Below are 15988 nucleotides of genomic sequence, written 5' to 3'. Positions count from 1 at the left end.
TTTCTTGCTTTTTTTTTTTTTTTTTTTTTTTTTTTTGGTAAGTTAGGGTTTTGAAAATGGGACATATAAAGTGCATAGAAGGATTTGAGTTCTGTTAGTGCATTGGCCAGGGTGATAAAGATTCGAAATTAACTTCGAAAAAAATTGAGCACCTACTATGCGTCAGGATTCATCTTGAATTCATGGGACCACAGATTTGCACTTGCGTTGTTCCCCAATGTGGGTCTATGGCACTGTGACTGTGCATCAGAAAACCTGCTATCTGGGTGTGAATGTGTGTGTGAAGCCATGACTGTGGAAGCAAGTTTCCTTCATAAAATTTCTATCAGAGTTAACCAGCACCCAATTCATTTTGCTATCTTTGTTTATTTACTGATTCAGAAATTATGCTTACCAGCTTCCTTGAATAGAGTGCAAATCCATTAAAAGTAGGGCAGAGTAGCAGTCACATTGGGATTTTTTCAGGACTTGGTTATTTCTGGGGTCTAAAACACAACTATAGTGATCATGAAGAATAAAACCGGAAGACCAGACACAAGGTGTCAAGCTGCAGATGTCTCAGGAAGCACAATTTCTGCCTAGTAATGTTGCCTAATAGCAGTTTCTCTGAAAAGGGATCCTGAGATTGACTTTCACCTTTTTTTATCGCTGTGATTTTTTATCCACGTCAAATGAAATAAAGCATTTACAATAGGCTTATTATGAGAAAGCAGTATGTAAAGAACTATAATTATGGCCCTCTGAAACATAATATTACTTCCATTTTTACCAGTGGTGAAATATATTCAAGGGATAGTAAGTTGCTAAAGATAACAGAATTACAGATAGCTTTGCTATTTATTATAATCCAGATTTAGTTTCAGTGCCTGTGATCTTTCCTCTCCAACACTGAGGTCTTTTTTTACGTTGATGTAAAGGAATCATTCATTCTTCCATTCCCCTGTGATGTTAAGATTTTTTTTTTTTAATCAAAAGGAGATTCCCACTCTGCATTACTTTGAGCAGCCATTGGATGTCAGTGCTGTTCCAAAAGTCCAAATGGATTTGAAACAAATTCCCATCCACACCAATCCATACAGCTTTTACAACTGAAATGCCACTAGTCCCGTTGAAAGTGCAAAATACTCGATGGCGAATATAAGACATTTGCCGAATCTTAAGTGGTAACTGAGCCAAAACACTGAAAGGAAAACTGCACTTCAGCACTTGGCTTGCAAATATTAGACTCCATCTGCAGCTTAAAATGAATGATTAATGTGAAATTTAGAATTGGATCCCCAGGTCTTGTTTTCATCCGCTTGGGGGGCGAGGGCTGTGTGTGTGTGTAAGCCCCAGATGCTTCATTTTTCCAGGGGTAAGAACCACTCTTTGATTTTAGTGCATGAAAGGAAGAAATGAAGGCATGCTGGAGGCCCACTGCTGTCGTGGAATGCAACCTGGAAAACAAATGGAAAACTCCCATTTGACGCATTAGGATAATTTAGCTGCACGCGCTGGTGGACATAAAAGTAATTTCTGACAAAGCTGCTGCTCTGACTGTGCTTCCTGTGCAGCAGAAACATTTAAAACCACAGAAGCCGAGTGGTTTCGAGGCAAGAGGCACGAAGGAGGCCTTTGGTTTCTGAGTAGGTCGCAGAATCACGCTAACAGGACCCCCCCCCCCCCCCCCCCCCGCCGCAGCCCTGGGACCGCAGCCAGGTCAAAGCACCCTACGCCAGCTACTGGGCACCGACATCTAGTAGAACAGTAGCTCTACAATTCTTTCCAGGCTTTTATTAAGAACCCAGTGATTGATTGGTGGGAACTGCGCTACGCCCCGAGCACCCGACGGATCCAGATTCGGTCCCTGACCTCCAGGAGCTCACAGGGTAGTGAGTTACAGGATGACGAGGCGAACACTGCAGGCGTGAACCCTAGGAGGTGCGAAGTAACCAATCCAGACAAAGCGCTACTAACGCGGCCACCCAAGAAATGTCCCGTCAACGCCAACTTAGAAAGTCGACATAAACCGTCCCAAGCTATCCCGACCAGCAATCCACTCGCCACTTCTGCCAGGATCTGTGCGGTCGTCGCGGCCTAACCCGGAAACACTACCTCCCTGAAAGACCACACAGCCACTGCAGAAAGAGCGAACTACCTTTCCCAGCGTGCATCAGTCAAAACCTTCCCGGCATCCTCTCCGCCTCCGGTTTCTAATCTTTCCCCCCCCGCCCAAGCTTAGGCTCTTTAAGACTCCATCTCCCAGGATGCCTTTTAACAAGTTAACCGAGCGCATGCGCCAAGAGGCGGGCCCTCCTTGCCCTCACGACCCCGCCTCTGTTCTACCGCCGCCATTTTTTCAGAGACTTTCATCCGGCTGCCGACGGGGTTTTTTTTCTTAAAGGAGAAGCGACAACTCAAAAAATTTCCCCCTTCGTTCCCGCAAGACCTGGCGGCGCTGGGGACAGAAAGGCCACAGACAGGAAAGTGGGATCGGGGTGGAGGCAGAAGAACGCCGAGGCTACTTCCGCGGCTTAAGGAAGAAGGATAGAAAGAGCCTTGTGGCATTAGCGGCTCCTTAGGGAGGCAGGTGCGCGCGCAGCCAGTCCGGGGTGCGCGCGAGGCGGGGAAAAAGGTGCGTTTTCCTCCCACCAATCTCCTCGCGGGACCTGCTCCTCCCACTGCCCCTAGCGCGCGCTGAGCTCGTGGCGCGTGGAGGGGGGGTGGAGGAGGAGGAGGAAGGTCACTTTAGGATTGTCGCGAGACGCAGCCGTTTAACGGTGAGAACGGGTGCGCGGGGAAGGAAACCTCGCGCGCTCCCTCAGAGCCGTTTCCTGATTGGCTAAGGAAGGGGTGGGGGAGGGAACGCGGGACGTCGCTACGTGAGAGACGACGAGGGGCAGGGGCGAGGAAGCCGTCCCTCCTCTCCCATTGGTCCGCTGAACGTCCTGTGGCGGGCGCGCGCGCGCCGCCGGCGGTAGCGGGCCTTGAGTGGCAGGGGGCGGGGGGGGCGCCCTCGGAGCCGGGCGGAGGGGAGGGGGGGGAAGAGGAGCGCAGAGTGAGATTGAGCCGGACGCTCCGGGAGGCGAAGGGGGCGGGGGGAGCAGCGCCGCGGCCGCCGCCGCCTCCGCCTCCGCCGCCTGGGACGAGGGGGTGGGGGACGGACGAGCCCCGATGCCGGGGGAGACGGAAGAGCCGAGACCCCCGGAGCAGCAGGACCAGGAAGGGGGAGAGGCGGCGGCGGCCAAGGCGGCTCCCGAGGAGCCCCAACAGCAGCCCCCTGAGGCGGCGGCGGCCGCGGCGCCTGCGGGGACCACGAGCAGCCGCGTGCTGAGGGGAGGTCGGGACCGGGGCCGGGCCGCTGCGGCCGCCGCCGCCGCCGCTGTGTCTCGCCGGAGGAAGGCCGAGTATCCCCGCCGGCGGAGGAGCAGCCCCAGCGCCAGGCCTCCCGACGCCCCAGGGCAGCAGTCCCAGGCCGCGAAGCCCCCGTCTCCAGCTCAGGGCAAGAAGAGTCCGCGACTCCTGTGAGTAACGCAGTGTTTCAGGCGGTGGGAAAGACCCCCCTGTGTCCGCACGCAGCCCTCCCGGCTCCCGTAGCGCCCGCTCCACGTGACATCCTGCCTGCTCTGCCCCCTGCCGGCTCGCACGCCAGATGTCACGCCGCTCCCCGCTCGCGGTCCGACGGCTCCTCTGGGGCCCTCCCCGGGCCCCCGCCTGTGGGCCGCTGCCCCCCTCCCCGAGGTCGCCCTTGCTGCGGGCACCTCTCCTGCCCCGCGGTGACCCTCCCCTTCCCTGCCGCCGCCGGCTTCGCCCGCACTCGGGCATCTGCGCTCCCTTTGTCAGCCTGCCCCTGCCCCTCGGACGGCGGCTCTCCACTATTACATCACATCCCCATTAGGAAATCAGCAGCTCGATCTTAGCCTTGGAAAGTGTGTGCGCCCTCCCGCCCCCGCCCCCCCCCCCCAAACACACACTAATTAGCTCCAGAACCCGGTGGTACTAGTAGCTTCACCGAGCTTTTACCGCTCTCCTGAATCTGCACCTCACGTTCACTTGTTTTAGAAATCTGGTACTTAGGGTAAAAACGGGGCTCTGCCGATTTTAAGTGCAGTCTTTCATACAAAATTAGCTAGGTGAGTTTTAGTGGTTTTGTCTGTCTTTTTAGGTTTTTCTTGTGCTTATGTTTAAATGTTGGAACTTCATCCTTAAAAATGAGGCTGCGAAAGCTCTCAAAGGAATTGTTTTATTCTCTAGAGACCATGGAGGGACCAGGAACATATATATTTTAAATCGTTAGTATTAAAATGTCCCTGTGTTGAAGATCCCGCAGTGTGTGCGTTTGTAAATTGTAGAAATTAATCATATTAGCCATTGAGCTCGTCACTGAAAACGTCATTTGTGTCTTTGGGCTTACTTTGAAGTGAAAAAATATTGGTGAAGGGGGAAATTGGAGCGGAGGGAATCCTAACTTTAAGTGCCCCCTCCCGTAGAGATTATGCCAAGATTTGACTTAAATCACATTAGGACTTGAAACACACCTGTTCCAAAATTAAGAATTAAGTCTGTGACTCGCATGCTTGCCTTAGAAGCTTCTCAGAGAGTGAAAATTCAAAGGTATATTGCAGTATTACGTGTGCTTCAAATTTTGGAATGTTATTCAAATGACTTATAAGTACAGGTTTTTGTTGTCCATAGAACTGTAGTTTACACAATAAATTCTCTAAATTATGTTAACTTAAATAACATTCCTAAACGATTTTTTTCATTTCTGTTGCTAAACCTGGGAAGGTTAATAACTTAATATATTTTTAAATCCCCTTCCATCCTTACCTGCTCATTCTACCAGTTTTTTACTTTCAGAAATGATATCTTAAGATAATGACACCTAGTGCAGTAGTTTTTTCACCTTGTAGTTTTTTTTTCCACTAACTCTTGACAAAAAAAGTACTTATGAGCCTTTTTACATCCACGATATTAAAACCGTTGGACTTGGATGAAGATGACTTAATGAAATTCCTTCCGTTTTTTTCTCCATATTATTCCCTGTGGGGAGAGGGATACAGTCTTAATTCTTAATGTCCCTCCCTTTTGCATCCAGTATCATAAAAGATAGTAGTGTTCTTTTACCTTCTTCTTAGCCTCAGAGCTATCTATTATTGATTGCGTATCTTAAGTTCCGTAGTTTTGATCGGATTGTTAAAATTTTCATAGTGATAATTTATTTGTTACGTGTTTTCGATTTACTCCATGCCCTGGAAATAAAAGGAGTTCTAAAGCTTTTCAGCTGGGTAAATTATGATTGAGCAGTAACTGGGCCTGGTACTGTGCTAGGCTAGGCTTTATAAAGGTAAATGAGATGTGGTCCTTGTCTTCAAGGACCTTGCAGTATGAGGGGAAGAGGAATTGATTATAGTGGAGGTTTGTCAAACATGTGTGCATGATTTACAGGTTTTCAGAGCGATAAGCTTTAATTACGAAATTTAATCCTTTATGACATTTCATCAGATTTTGAGTATCAGTTTACTGAATCCTGGTCAACTACCTTCTGACATCCTTCATTTTCATAATAACATGAGGCAGTTTTTAAAAAGGAAGTAGAAGATTTATCTCTAATTACTTGTTCTATCAAGTTCTTCTACCATATCCCATTTCTTCTATAGATTCTCAGTAATAACTGTTTCACCTACATTTGTTTCTCTTGATTTAAGTGACAGCAAAATTTACAGTAGAAAGTTCAATGAGTACAGAGATTTGGATTGATTGAAACCTCTTTTTCTACTAGAAGGCAAAATAGTGCAGTGGAAAAAGCATTGGACTATATAGTCAGAAAGTTTGTGGTCCCAGCTTTCACTAAGTGACCATCGGGCAAGTCACTTAAGCTCTTTAAATCTGTGTCTTCATCTGTAACTGGTAATTTATAATTGGTTGCAAGCATAGATGTGTATGATAATTAGGTTACAGTTTTTGTATACATCTATGCCTGTTAATAGCGTTTTCCTTTGCATTGAAACTTTGAAAAGTTAATGAAAAGAACAGGAAATCTTTGTGAAATAATTTTTTAGTGAATTTGCTCCAGAGAAAGGCATAAAGTTAATGCTAAGATCATTTTAAAGTAAAACTTACCAGGCTCATAGTAAGGAAAGATAGACCAAATTTGAAGAAAGGTTATATATCAGTATTACTTAAGAATTGGGCTCATCATTTCCTGTATTTTGGCCAATAAATTCTAGAGTTCTGATTCTTAAATTTTAAATGCAGATGTTTATATACATATTTAATTTTAAATACATATTGTACCAATTTTTTCTGATTCATAAAGTTAAAACATTTAATATGGGAACTATATGGTAAACTAAGACTAAGTTAAATTGCAAAAAGGCTTCTTTTTTCATTCTACCATGATAATAAGTCCTTTGCATTTCATATCCAATGAATTTCTTATAAAACCTTATAAATACACGTTTAAACTTCCAATTTATCTATTGAGTAACCCCTTATTGGCTAAAACTGAATATTCTTAGAGGTACTCCTACAGGTTCAAGTGGGTTACAAATGAAACAAATAGTGCTCTATTTCCTGGGATGTGAAATTCCGTTTTTTGCTTTATTTTCTTGTTTAAGGTAAAATGATAGTAAACCTTTGGGTAACACTTCCTATATCCTTTTATAAGGAAAAGGTGAGTGTCATGGATAGTGAGAATGAAAAGGCAGTAATGTTCTGAATTGAAACAACCTTTATGGCTCTTTGGAGAAAATTCCAGTTGTATAACTTTAAAATTCTGAGTTTTCCTCCCAGGGCAGTCCATATGGTAATAGAAACATCTGTTCATTCCAAAAGGTTTTTGGAGAAAAGTTTATTGTGTAATGTTTCAAAATTAGTATTACATCTGTACTTCTCTTTAGAGCTAGGATGATTGGCAGTTATCTTGTGTTACTTATTAATTGGGACATTGGTGACATAATTTAAAATGATAATACCAAGCTTTAAAAAAAATGGAATGAGAAAACAGCTGTTCTTTCTAAAGAGAACAAAATTTGTATTATGTTGTAGGTTCTCTATTTGCTTGGATATTCTTTTGTAACGTAACAGTCCTCATTTAAATCAGGTTTGCTTTCAAAAAACAAAAAAAAAAACACCTTTATACTGGCTCAGAGATACTGTGTGACGTCTTTATTGTAAAGATCCAAGACCTGTGGACTTTTGAATTTGGGTAATGGCTCCAGGGTAGAGGTTCTTTATACTGTGCTTAACAGTTATGCATGATAGAAATGTTACCAGATTTAAAACATAACAAAAACATTTTTTAAATCATTTTATAACACCTTAGACTCTTTACTGTTGCTAATTTGTAAAATACATGTTACATTTCTTTCTGAGGTCCAGTCTGTTTCCTTTGTAGAAATAAATTTTGACTTGGGTATAACAAATGAATAATTTGGGGTTTTCTGTTAGGTTCATTAACGTTTTGTTATGAAAATTGTCCAGTATACACAAAGAAAAAAATAGTACAATGAAATGCCCAGTATTTACCACAAGATTTAGTAGTTATTAAGATTTTGCCATGCTTGCTACCTCTTTCTTTTTTTTTCTTTTTTGGCAAAAGTATTTTACAGGAAATCTCCATTATTTCACCCCTTCGTACTGCATTTGGTAAAAGAAGGACATTTTCTTATATGACCACTTAATATAACAAAATCAGAGATATTTTCTTTGTATTGATTTTTTTACAGTTAAAACCTGTTTTTCAATGATACTCTAGCTGTATGCTGACAGATATGATAGCAACATATCTCTTTAAATTTACATTAATTAAAATTAAAAATTCACTTCCTCAATTACAAAGAAGCTGTTTCAAGTACTCAGTAGCCACAAGTGACTATCCTCGTACACTGCAGATATGGAATATTTTCATCACTGCAGAAAGTTCTATTGATCACACTAGATGCTTTCTGTATCATTCTGGAGATGAACCTGAAAGAGATAAATATCTGTGTTTTAAGAAAGTATGCAAGATTGTTAATTTAATATTTGGTTCTCATTTCTTTCAGATGTGTAGACAAAGTAACAACTGACAAAGGTAAGACTTGGTCATTCTTAATCTGTTGTGTATATTATGCTGATTATTTTTCTGATCTGATAGAGTAAGCTTCATCCTGATAGTTCAAATCGTTCCCATTTAAAAGTAATCTTTATTTAGTAAAATAATTGGAGAAGTTAGAACTTGTTTAAACAGCTAAGAGGTTTGGGCTGGTGGAACACTTAGGCATTATTTGGAAACCTAATGATGGGGAGTCAGATTATTTAATGTCAATTTATTGCAATTTGTTTTAAGCTGTATGCTTTTTAGTAAAGTAACGAGAGGAATGGTACACAGCATAGAGAGTAAAGCATAGACAAAAATCTTGGTGCTGGTAGAGACTCAAATTATAAATGCAGTTTGAAGAATGAGGAAAGAAAAGCGTTCTAAGATTTCAGCCTGGTGAATAATTAAATGGGATCATTAAGTTGTTTCCCTTTAAAGAGTTTTACCAAACCAAATATGTGTATTAAATGTAGTCTTCTGCTTATTTGGAATACGAAGGAAAGCTAACGTCCACCTTTTTCTTTTTAAACATGTTTTTAAAAAGATTTCATTCTGACTTTGCAGATTGGGTTATTAAAATTGCCCCTAACATGCTGTGCCAGTTGCTTTTCATTATTCATATAAAATATATTCATGTAAAAAATACTATAATTTTTCTAGTTATTGGCTGCATTTCTTGATGCTAAATTCAAATATCCAGCATCCTTCTTAAAACTGGAACAGATACACTTCTAAGCATTTTTCATTATGTCTGTCAGAAAGCTTAATAACTGAGGGTTGGCCCATGTATTGTATATGTACGTGTGTTTGTTTATGAAAAGTTAAAAGATTTTTCTTCTCATAAAGAATACTTTGAGAATGTATAACGTATGTAACATGTATAAGGCAAGTTTAAAATCAGGATTTTATGCTGCTTAGAAGAATGATACTATGGTTAAGAACCAGCAACTTGAATTGGTGGCTGATTTGGAAATAATTAGATATCCGTGATTAGGTTTCTTTTTTTCTCTGAATTTTAGAGTCTGAGGCTAGTATTTCATTAGTTTACCGGGCAGAAGGATTTGTTCTAGACAGATTTTTTTTGTGTAGAAAACTTTGCAGACTAATTTGTCTAGCAAATTTTGGGGTTTTTTGCTGCTGTTACTGGAAAAATAGGGTATGTCTGCCAAGAATGGAAGGTCTTTTTATTCAGAGGTCATTTTGAAATGTTATAATGTGATGAAAATGTAGAGACAGGTGACAGTCAAGTACCAGAGCAGTTTTTATTTTATAAAACCCCAACCTGCCTTTATCAGAGGTAAAATTACTTCATGTGTCTATAAAGAGTATGTATAAAGAAATTATTTGGGGTTGCCTTGAGAACTTGGAGGGTGTGGTGGAAATTTTGAATCCCTGTTGGAGATAAATTAATTGCTCTTTGTGTAGATGTCTTAAACCAGAAGAGTTGGCTTGTTACGTAGTTGTGCAGCTGTGGCTAGAATAAAACTGCATTCTGGGTAACTCAGTCTAAAAATCAATCTCTCTCTAATTCACTTATTAAGTGCCCTGGAACTAGTATTGGAGCTCAGATTTTGAATTCAAGTTCTGCCTTTTATTGCAAATAATACCTGGAATCCAATGAATGCTCAGTAAAAGTTAGATGTTTATAAAATTTTGAAGAAATACTCTCCAACTCCCATCTTCATCTCTTGGTTTATCTATTATGGTGGCTGCTCAACTTTGAATGGTATATAGGTACATAACCGATTCTTACATGAATTTAAACAACTAGATGAGGGAATAAAGGCTGTGGTGGTGGTCACTTTTCGCTTGCTTTATAGTATTAGAATTTACCTCAATTCTTTCCCTTTTTCTTGTCACTTCTCAGAAAGTTGTTCTGTTACTCTGGAATAGTTTTCACGTTGAGTCTGTTGAATTTTAACTAAAGTAAGTCATACTTATTTCATTGACTGAGGTTTTTTTCAAAACTTTGAACAGGTTTTGATATTTTATAGAGGTACTGCTAGCTGTTTTATTAATATTGACAAGATATTTTCAAGATTGTTTTTACTCTTATTTACTCCAAATGACTAGAAATTATATACTTTCCTTCAAAAATAACCATGGCCATGTTTGAACAAATAATATTGCTCACACACAAAAAACAACTTGGCTGCTGTTTTTAAATTATATCAAGTTGCAGAGTGCCATGTTCATTCTTCACACTGAAGTAAATAGTGGTCCCTGTTCATTTATTTAATCCTGATGGGTATGTATAAAACAAATGGAAATTGAATATACATAAAAACAAATGAAAATTTACAAAAATAGTGTTTATTCATTGAACAAGTAATTATTGAGCATCCTGCCATATGCCCAGCCCCATTTTAGGTACTAGGTTGTGCTGGTAATCAAATCATTACAATGAAACACTTACTTGATTAAAATAATGTGATAGTGTTTGATGAAATTAAGATTTCAAGGGAAGACCTCTTTTGAGAAGGTGACATTTGATTTGAGACCAGAATATGCAAATAGCCAGATGAAGAGCATCCCACACAGAAGAAGCTAAAAGGGGAAAACTTGAAATGTGAAAGCTATTAGTTTACCACTGCCAGAAGATTATCATCATCACAGTGGAGCTTCCAAGAGGTTTAGTAGAAATTTTGAGGGATGGAGCCTGGCCTGGCTTTGTTTTCCTTCTGTTTTCTATTTTAAACTAATAACTATTCTTATGATAATGAAGTATAGGGATAGTTTGCCTCAGTGTAGTTATTTAGTAATTCTAGTGTTACTTTAGCCACTAATTTTCTTTTTCTTTTAAACCTCCAACTAAAACTGTACAAGATAAAACCTTATTTAAAAAAAAAAGACTATCTTAATGTTTACTAAAGGGAGTTTCATGTGGTTTCGTGGAATAATGAGTATTAGAGTCAAATGTAGTAGGTACTTGAGTCATCAGCGTGCTAGCTTATTGCAGGACCTCTCAGATTTTGATTGTGAGTAATAAACAATATAAATACCAAAATATGCAGTAACTTACTTAATTTAGTTGACTATAAGATAGCCCCCCCTCCCCTTTTTAAGGGATAGGTTATATAGTTAGAATTTGTAGAAAACATATTTTGAAGCACTAGATGCATGAAAATTTGGAAGTATTAAACTCTGGGTCTCACCTTTTATTCAAAATCATTTAACTGTTTCAGTTTCTCATATTATTTCAAACATTCAGTAATGTTTTTACAAAGGATTGTCTAGATAGTCATCAAATAAGTTCATTACAAACCTGGGGAGTTACTTATGTTTAGAGCTTTGACTGTCGTATCTAGTTTATAATCAGCATAATACCTGAAATTACTACTAAAATATTAGCTTGTTTTAATTTTCTTTCCTGGATCACATCCTCAGTTTTTGTTTTAATCTAATTTATAGATAATAGTTTTGTGGGGTTTTTTTTTTTTAAGATTTTATTTGAGAGAGAGCACGAGCAGGGGGAGGGGCAGGAGAGGGAGAGACACATGTGCCGCCCCCCTCCCCTTCCCCCCCCCAGCAGGGAACCTGCCATGGGGCTTGATCCCAGGACCCTAAGATCATGACCTGAGCTGAAGGCAGACACCCAACCAACTGAGCCACCAGTTGCCTCTCTTTAAAAAATTAGAATTTATTTACTTTGAACAATTTTATAGTTTTGATTTCATCAGTATTTCATTTTTCCTCTGTTGGAATACCTTGTATTTTTTATCCTGTCATTTCCAGTACCCTTAAACAATATTTGTGTTACTCTTAAATATATAAACAGGCATTCCCACCTGTTTTTCCCACTCCATTGAGAAAAATCCGACTTTAATTTTTACCACTTAAGGCAGCCTGGGTGGCTCAGCAGTTTAACGCCGCCTTCAGCCCAGGGCCTGATCCCAGAGGCCTCGGATCAAGTCACACGTTAGGCTCCTTGCATGGAGCCTGCTTCTCCCCTTCTGCCTGCCTCTCTCTCTCTCTGTCTCTCATGAATAAATAAATAAAATCTTTAAAAAAAAATTTTACCACTTGAGTTGTACAAAAGGATGATGTGAGAAGTTACTCAGGGCATCAGCTTCACAATTCTTAATTGAAAGCTTTTGAGTCTTCTTGCCAGTAACCTGGTTTCCCTAGTTAAAATCTTACTGGTTTTGAATAGAAGAGTGTTCTGGAAGGAGAATCACTAGGTTAAAAAGGCATACACTTAGTTTCAGACCTAACAATCAAGATACGATCACTTTTAACTGAAGTATTCTTCACATATTAAATGATACTTTTCTAAAGTTGGCTTTAGTAGAAATTTTTAAAAGAGAAAGCCTCACTTTCCTTGATTTCTCTTTATACTGCTGATGTTGGAATATTTCAAAGTGGACTTTACTGATTATTTATGGGAAACAAAGCAGAGCTAATTATAGAAATACACCTGATCAGGTTTCAGAAACTCAAGTTTCTGACTGTTATAATAATGTTCATGTCTCAAATGACTGACAGTACATGAGCATTTTCTTAGTCCTACTTTCTTCGAGGCCTTTATCTTAAGGTAGCAGGTATATTATTTCTCTCAGTATGAGAAAGATCTACTCACATCTGTTTCCTTGTTGGGAATGCCCCACACCCTTTAAACCGTTTTCTAGTTCAAATGATCTAGACCTCCTGTGGTTCTTCCTCTCTGTTCTAGTTTTCTAGAAGTACTGACATACCTTACATATGTGGATTGTGACATGGGCTTAGAAAGCGTCTGGGGTTTATCAGCGCATTTCAGTTACGGGATGTTTTATCATTCAGATAAGCGAGTCTTTCTGTCCCTGACATAGAAAGAAATAACTTTGTAACAGTTTGCCTATAATGATTCAGCTTTTATATAAACCATTTTAGACAACAGTTATAAGTTTATTTTGTAATATATAGTAATTCTTTTATATTGAGATCCAATTCCTTCCAGAATCACTTAGATGCAGCAAGATGCCCTAGTGGAAGCAAACTGAAGCAGGAGTGGACAAGCTCTGATATAAAGGAATTAGCTCTGATTTCATGTTCTGACCTTTGAAGTCCAAGAAGGATCAAGCTCCTCTGAATTAAAACTAGCTAGATTGACCTAACTACATCAAGGCAAAGACCCTGTTAGCTTCAGTGCAAGTAATTGTCTTAGAGGTGACTGTGATTGTGTCTTCTGCCTGTCTACCTCATTGCTGCTTTGATCCTAGTTAAGCTCTCAGCTTATATCTTAGCTTCTTATTGGCTGATTCTGTTTGTAACTTGGCCTCTTTGATAATTTCAAACCCTATTTTCTTTACTGTGACACTCCCTAAACTCTTTTATCAGGTATTTGTTGCTAACAAACCATCCAAAAACTCAATGGTTTAAAATATAAAAATTCGTTATTTCTCAGTTGGGCTATCCCTCTCCTCATTGGTCTTTCAGTCTAGACATTTTCATGTCATGGTGGTCTCAAAGCAGTGTTTTCAAGAAAGGTTAAAGGCAAAAGCTGCAAGGGATCTTGATGCCACCTCACATGATACAGGATGTGAGGATTGTATTTTTGTATGTTAGGAACAAAAACATTGAAATTATAAAATGAAAAATTATACCATTTACAGTAGCATCAAAAAATAGGAACTACTGGGGCACCTGGGTGGCTCAGTTAATTAAGTGTCTGCCTTTGGCTCAGGTCACGATCCTACGATCCTCTGGGATTGAGACCCAAGTGAGTGGGGATCCCTACTCAGTGGAGAGCCTGCTCCTTCCTCTCATTTGTGCTCTCTCTTGCTATCTCTCTCTCTTAAATAAATAAAATATTTTTTTAAAAAAATAAACTACTAAGGGCTTCTTAGACATGAACATACGAAACATTGTTGAGTAAAATTAAAGATGAATAAATGGAACAAATGATGTACCTTGTTCATGGTTTGAAGGCTCAGTATTGTTAAGATGTCATTTCTCCCCATTGTAATACACAAATGAAATTTAATTCAAATCAAAATTTCAGTACAGGGTTTTTTTTTGTTTTGTTTTTTGTTTTTTCTTTTTTGGAGAGTTTTGATGTTGTACACTTCTCAAAAGGTGTTAGTTAACATCTAGGAGTTCACAAACTATACTTTGAAAGCCTTTAGCTTGCACTGATCAGGAACTCCACCATTTTCTAGGAGTGGGATTGACTCTTTAAGGAAAGAGGAAGGGGTAAATAGATACTTGGCAGGCATCCAACCATAGCTACTACAAATGAATTATGTCCTATAACTTATTTAATCCTTACCTGACTGAAGGACATTTGATAATTCTGTTTTTTCCCTAGGTTTACAGGTGATCTTTTTGGAAGTCTGTTAAGATACAATACATATGCAGAAGTGCTTTTATCATAAATGTACAGCTTTGTGAATATTCACAAGGCAAGCCCTGTCGTATAATCATCACCCAGCTCAAGATAGAGAACCTGATCAGCTACCCCCAAGTATAGCCACTGTTCTGACTTTGAGCAGCACAAATCCGTTTTGCTATTTGTTTGATTCTATATTAATGGAATGATACAGTATATACTCTTGGGTAGGACTTCTTTGCCCACCATTATATGAGATTTCTTTAGGTTGTGTTTGGGAGAGATTGTTCATTTTCATTGTATAGTATTCCATTGTGGAAGTATTTATTCATTTTACTGTCGATTGGTATTTGGGTAGCTTTTAGTTATTGGCCTTTATAACTAGTGCTGTTGATGCATATATTATTAATTAGTATGATTTTATTGAGACATAATTCACATGTCATGAAGTACCTTCAGTTATGTAATTCTGTCCCTGTAGGTTTTCCTTTTCTGGGCATTTTTATAAACAGACTTATACATAGAATATATGTTTTGGTTTTGTGTCTGGCTTCTTTCACTTTGCAGAATTCTGAGGTTAATTCATGTTGTGGAATGTATCAATATTTTCATTCCTTTGTGTGATATTTCTTCTTACAGAAATACTCCCATTTGATTTATCCATTTATCAGTTGATCTACTTTTTAGCTATCATGAATAATAGTATGGATGAATATTTTAATTCTTTTGGGTAGATAGCTATAAGTGGAATTTCTAGATTGTATATGGTAATTGTATGTTTAAGAGCCTGGCAAAGAGTTTTCCATAGTAGCTGTGACATTTACGTTCCCTAGTGATAGATGAGGATTTCTGTTTCTTCTGTTACTGTTATTTGTTACTGTCATTCCACTATTCTGTCAAGCCAGCTGCTTTAGGTTGGTGGGGTACATGGTAAGACCAGTGAATCCCATGAGCATGGGTCCATCCCTGGATTTCATTTGCTGAGAAGTGAGTTCCTTGTTCGAAGAAATGCTGTGTGGAAAACCGTGACTGGGATAAGGCATTCTTTAAGTCCATAAATTGTATTTTTTTTTACAGAAACACTGTATGCAGGGAAGGCAGATCCATATCCAGAGTGTTCTGAGACCAAAACATTGCTGCTTCCATGATGGAAGTGATCCGGTTTTTTGTTTTTTGTTTTTTTTTTAATTAATTTATTTATTTATGATAGAGAGAGAGAGAGAGAGAGGCAGAGACATAGGCAGAGGGAGAAGCAGGCTCCATGCACCGGAGCCTGACGTGGGACTCGATCCTGGGTCTCCAGGATCGTGCCCTGGGCCAAAGGCGCTAAACCGCTGCGCCATCCAGGGATCCTGAAGTGATCCGTTTTAATGAACCTGGCATTAGGTAGCTGGCTGATAGCCCTGGGAATGGTACCATATCAGGGACCCAGTGTTGGTCTCTGGTGCTAAGCAGATGGCATTTAGCAATCCCTATACCTACAATGGCCTTGGTGAGGCTCTGGGTTTGGTTTCCAGCAGTCTCAGCTCTGCCGCTATAGGAGATAGGGATTTCTTTCAGGGTAGGCATAGAAACGTTCAGGTCATTTATTTGGTGCTTGAGCTTGGAATTTGAATCCC

General features: G+C 39.8%; 1 protein-coding gene across 2 annotated transcripts in view; it reads left to right on the top strand.

Annotated features, from left to right (window-relative positions):
* The first annotated feature begins 3084 nt into the window (after positions 1-3084).
* The window catches only part of ZFP91 (ZFP91 zinc finger protein, atypical E3 ubiquitin ligase), a 47129-nt gene continuing 34225 nt past the window's right edge, over positions 3085-15988 (top strand). Inside the window, exons 1-2 of one of the 2 annotated variants that reach the window (XM_038563187.1) lie at positions 3085-3503; positions 8028-8056. In XM_038563187.1, coding sequence (XP_038419115.1) covers positions 3154-3503; positions 8028-8056 — 379 coding nt within the window. In that variant the 5' untranslated portion in view covers positions 3085-3153. The remainder of the gene's footprint in view (positions 3504-8027; positions 8057-15988) is intronic. The other variant, XM_038563186.1, reaches the window with a different exon arrangement.

This window comes from Canis lupus, chromosome 18 (genome assembly GCF_011100685.1).
Source record: "Canis lupus familiaris isolate Mischka breed German Shepherd chromosome 18, alternate assembly UU_Cfam_GSD_1.0, whole genome shotgun sequence".
NCBI lineage: Eukaryota > Metazoa > Chordata > Mammalia > Carnivora > Canidae > Canis > Canis lupus.
This window is presented reverse-complemented; position numbering and strand designations above follow the sequence as displayed.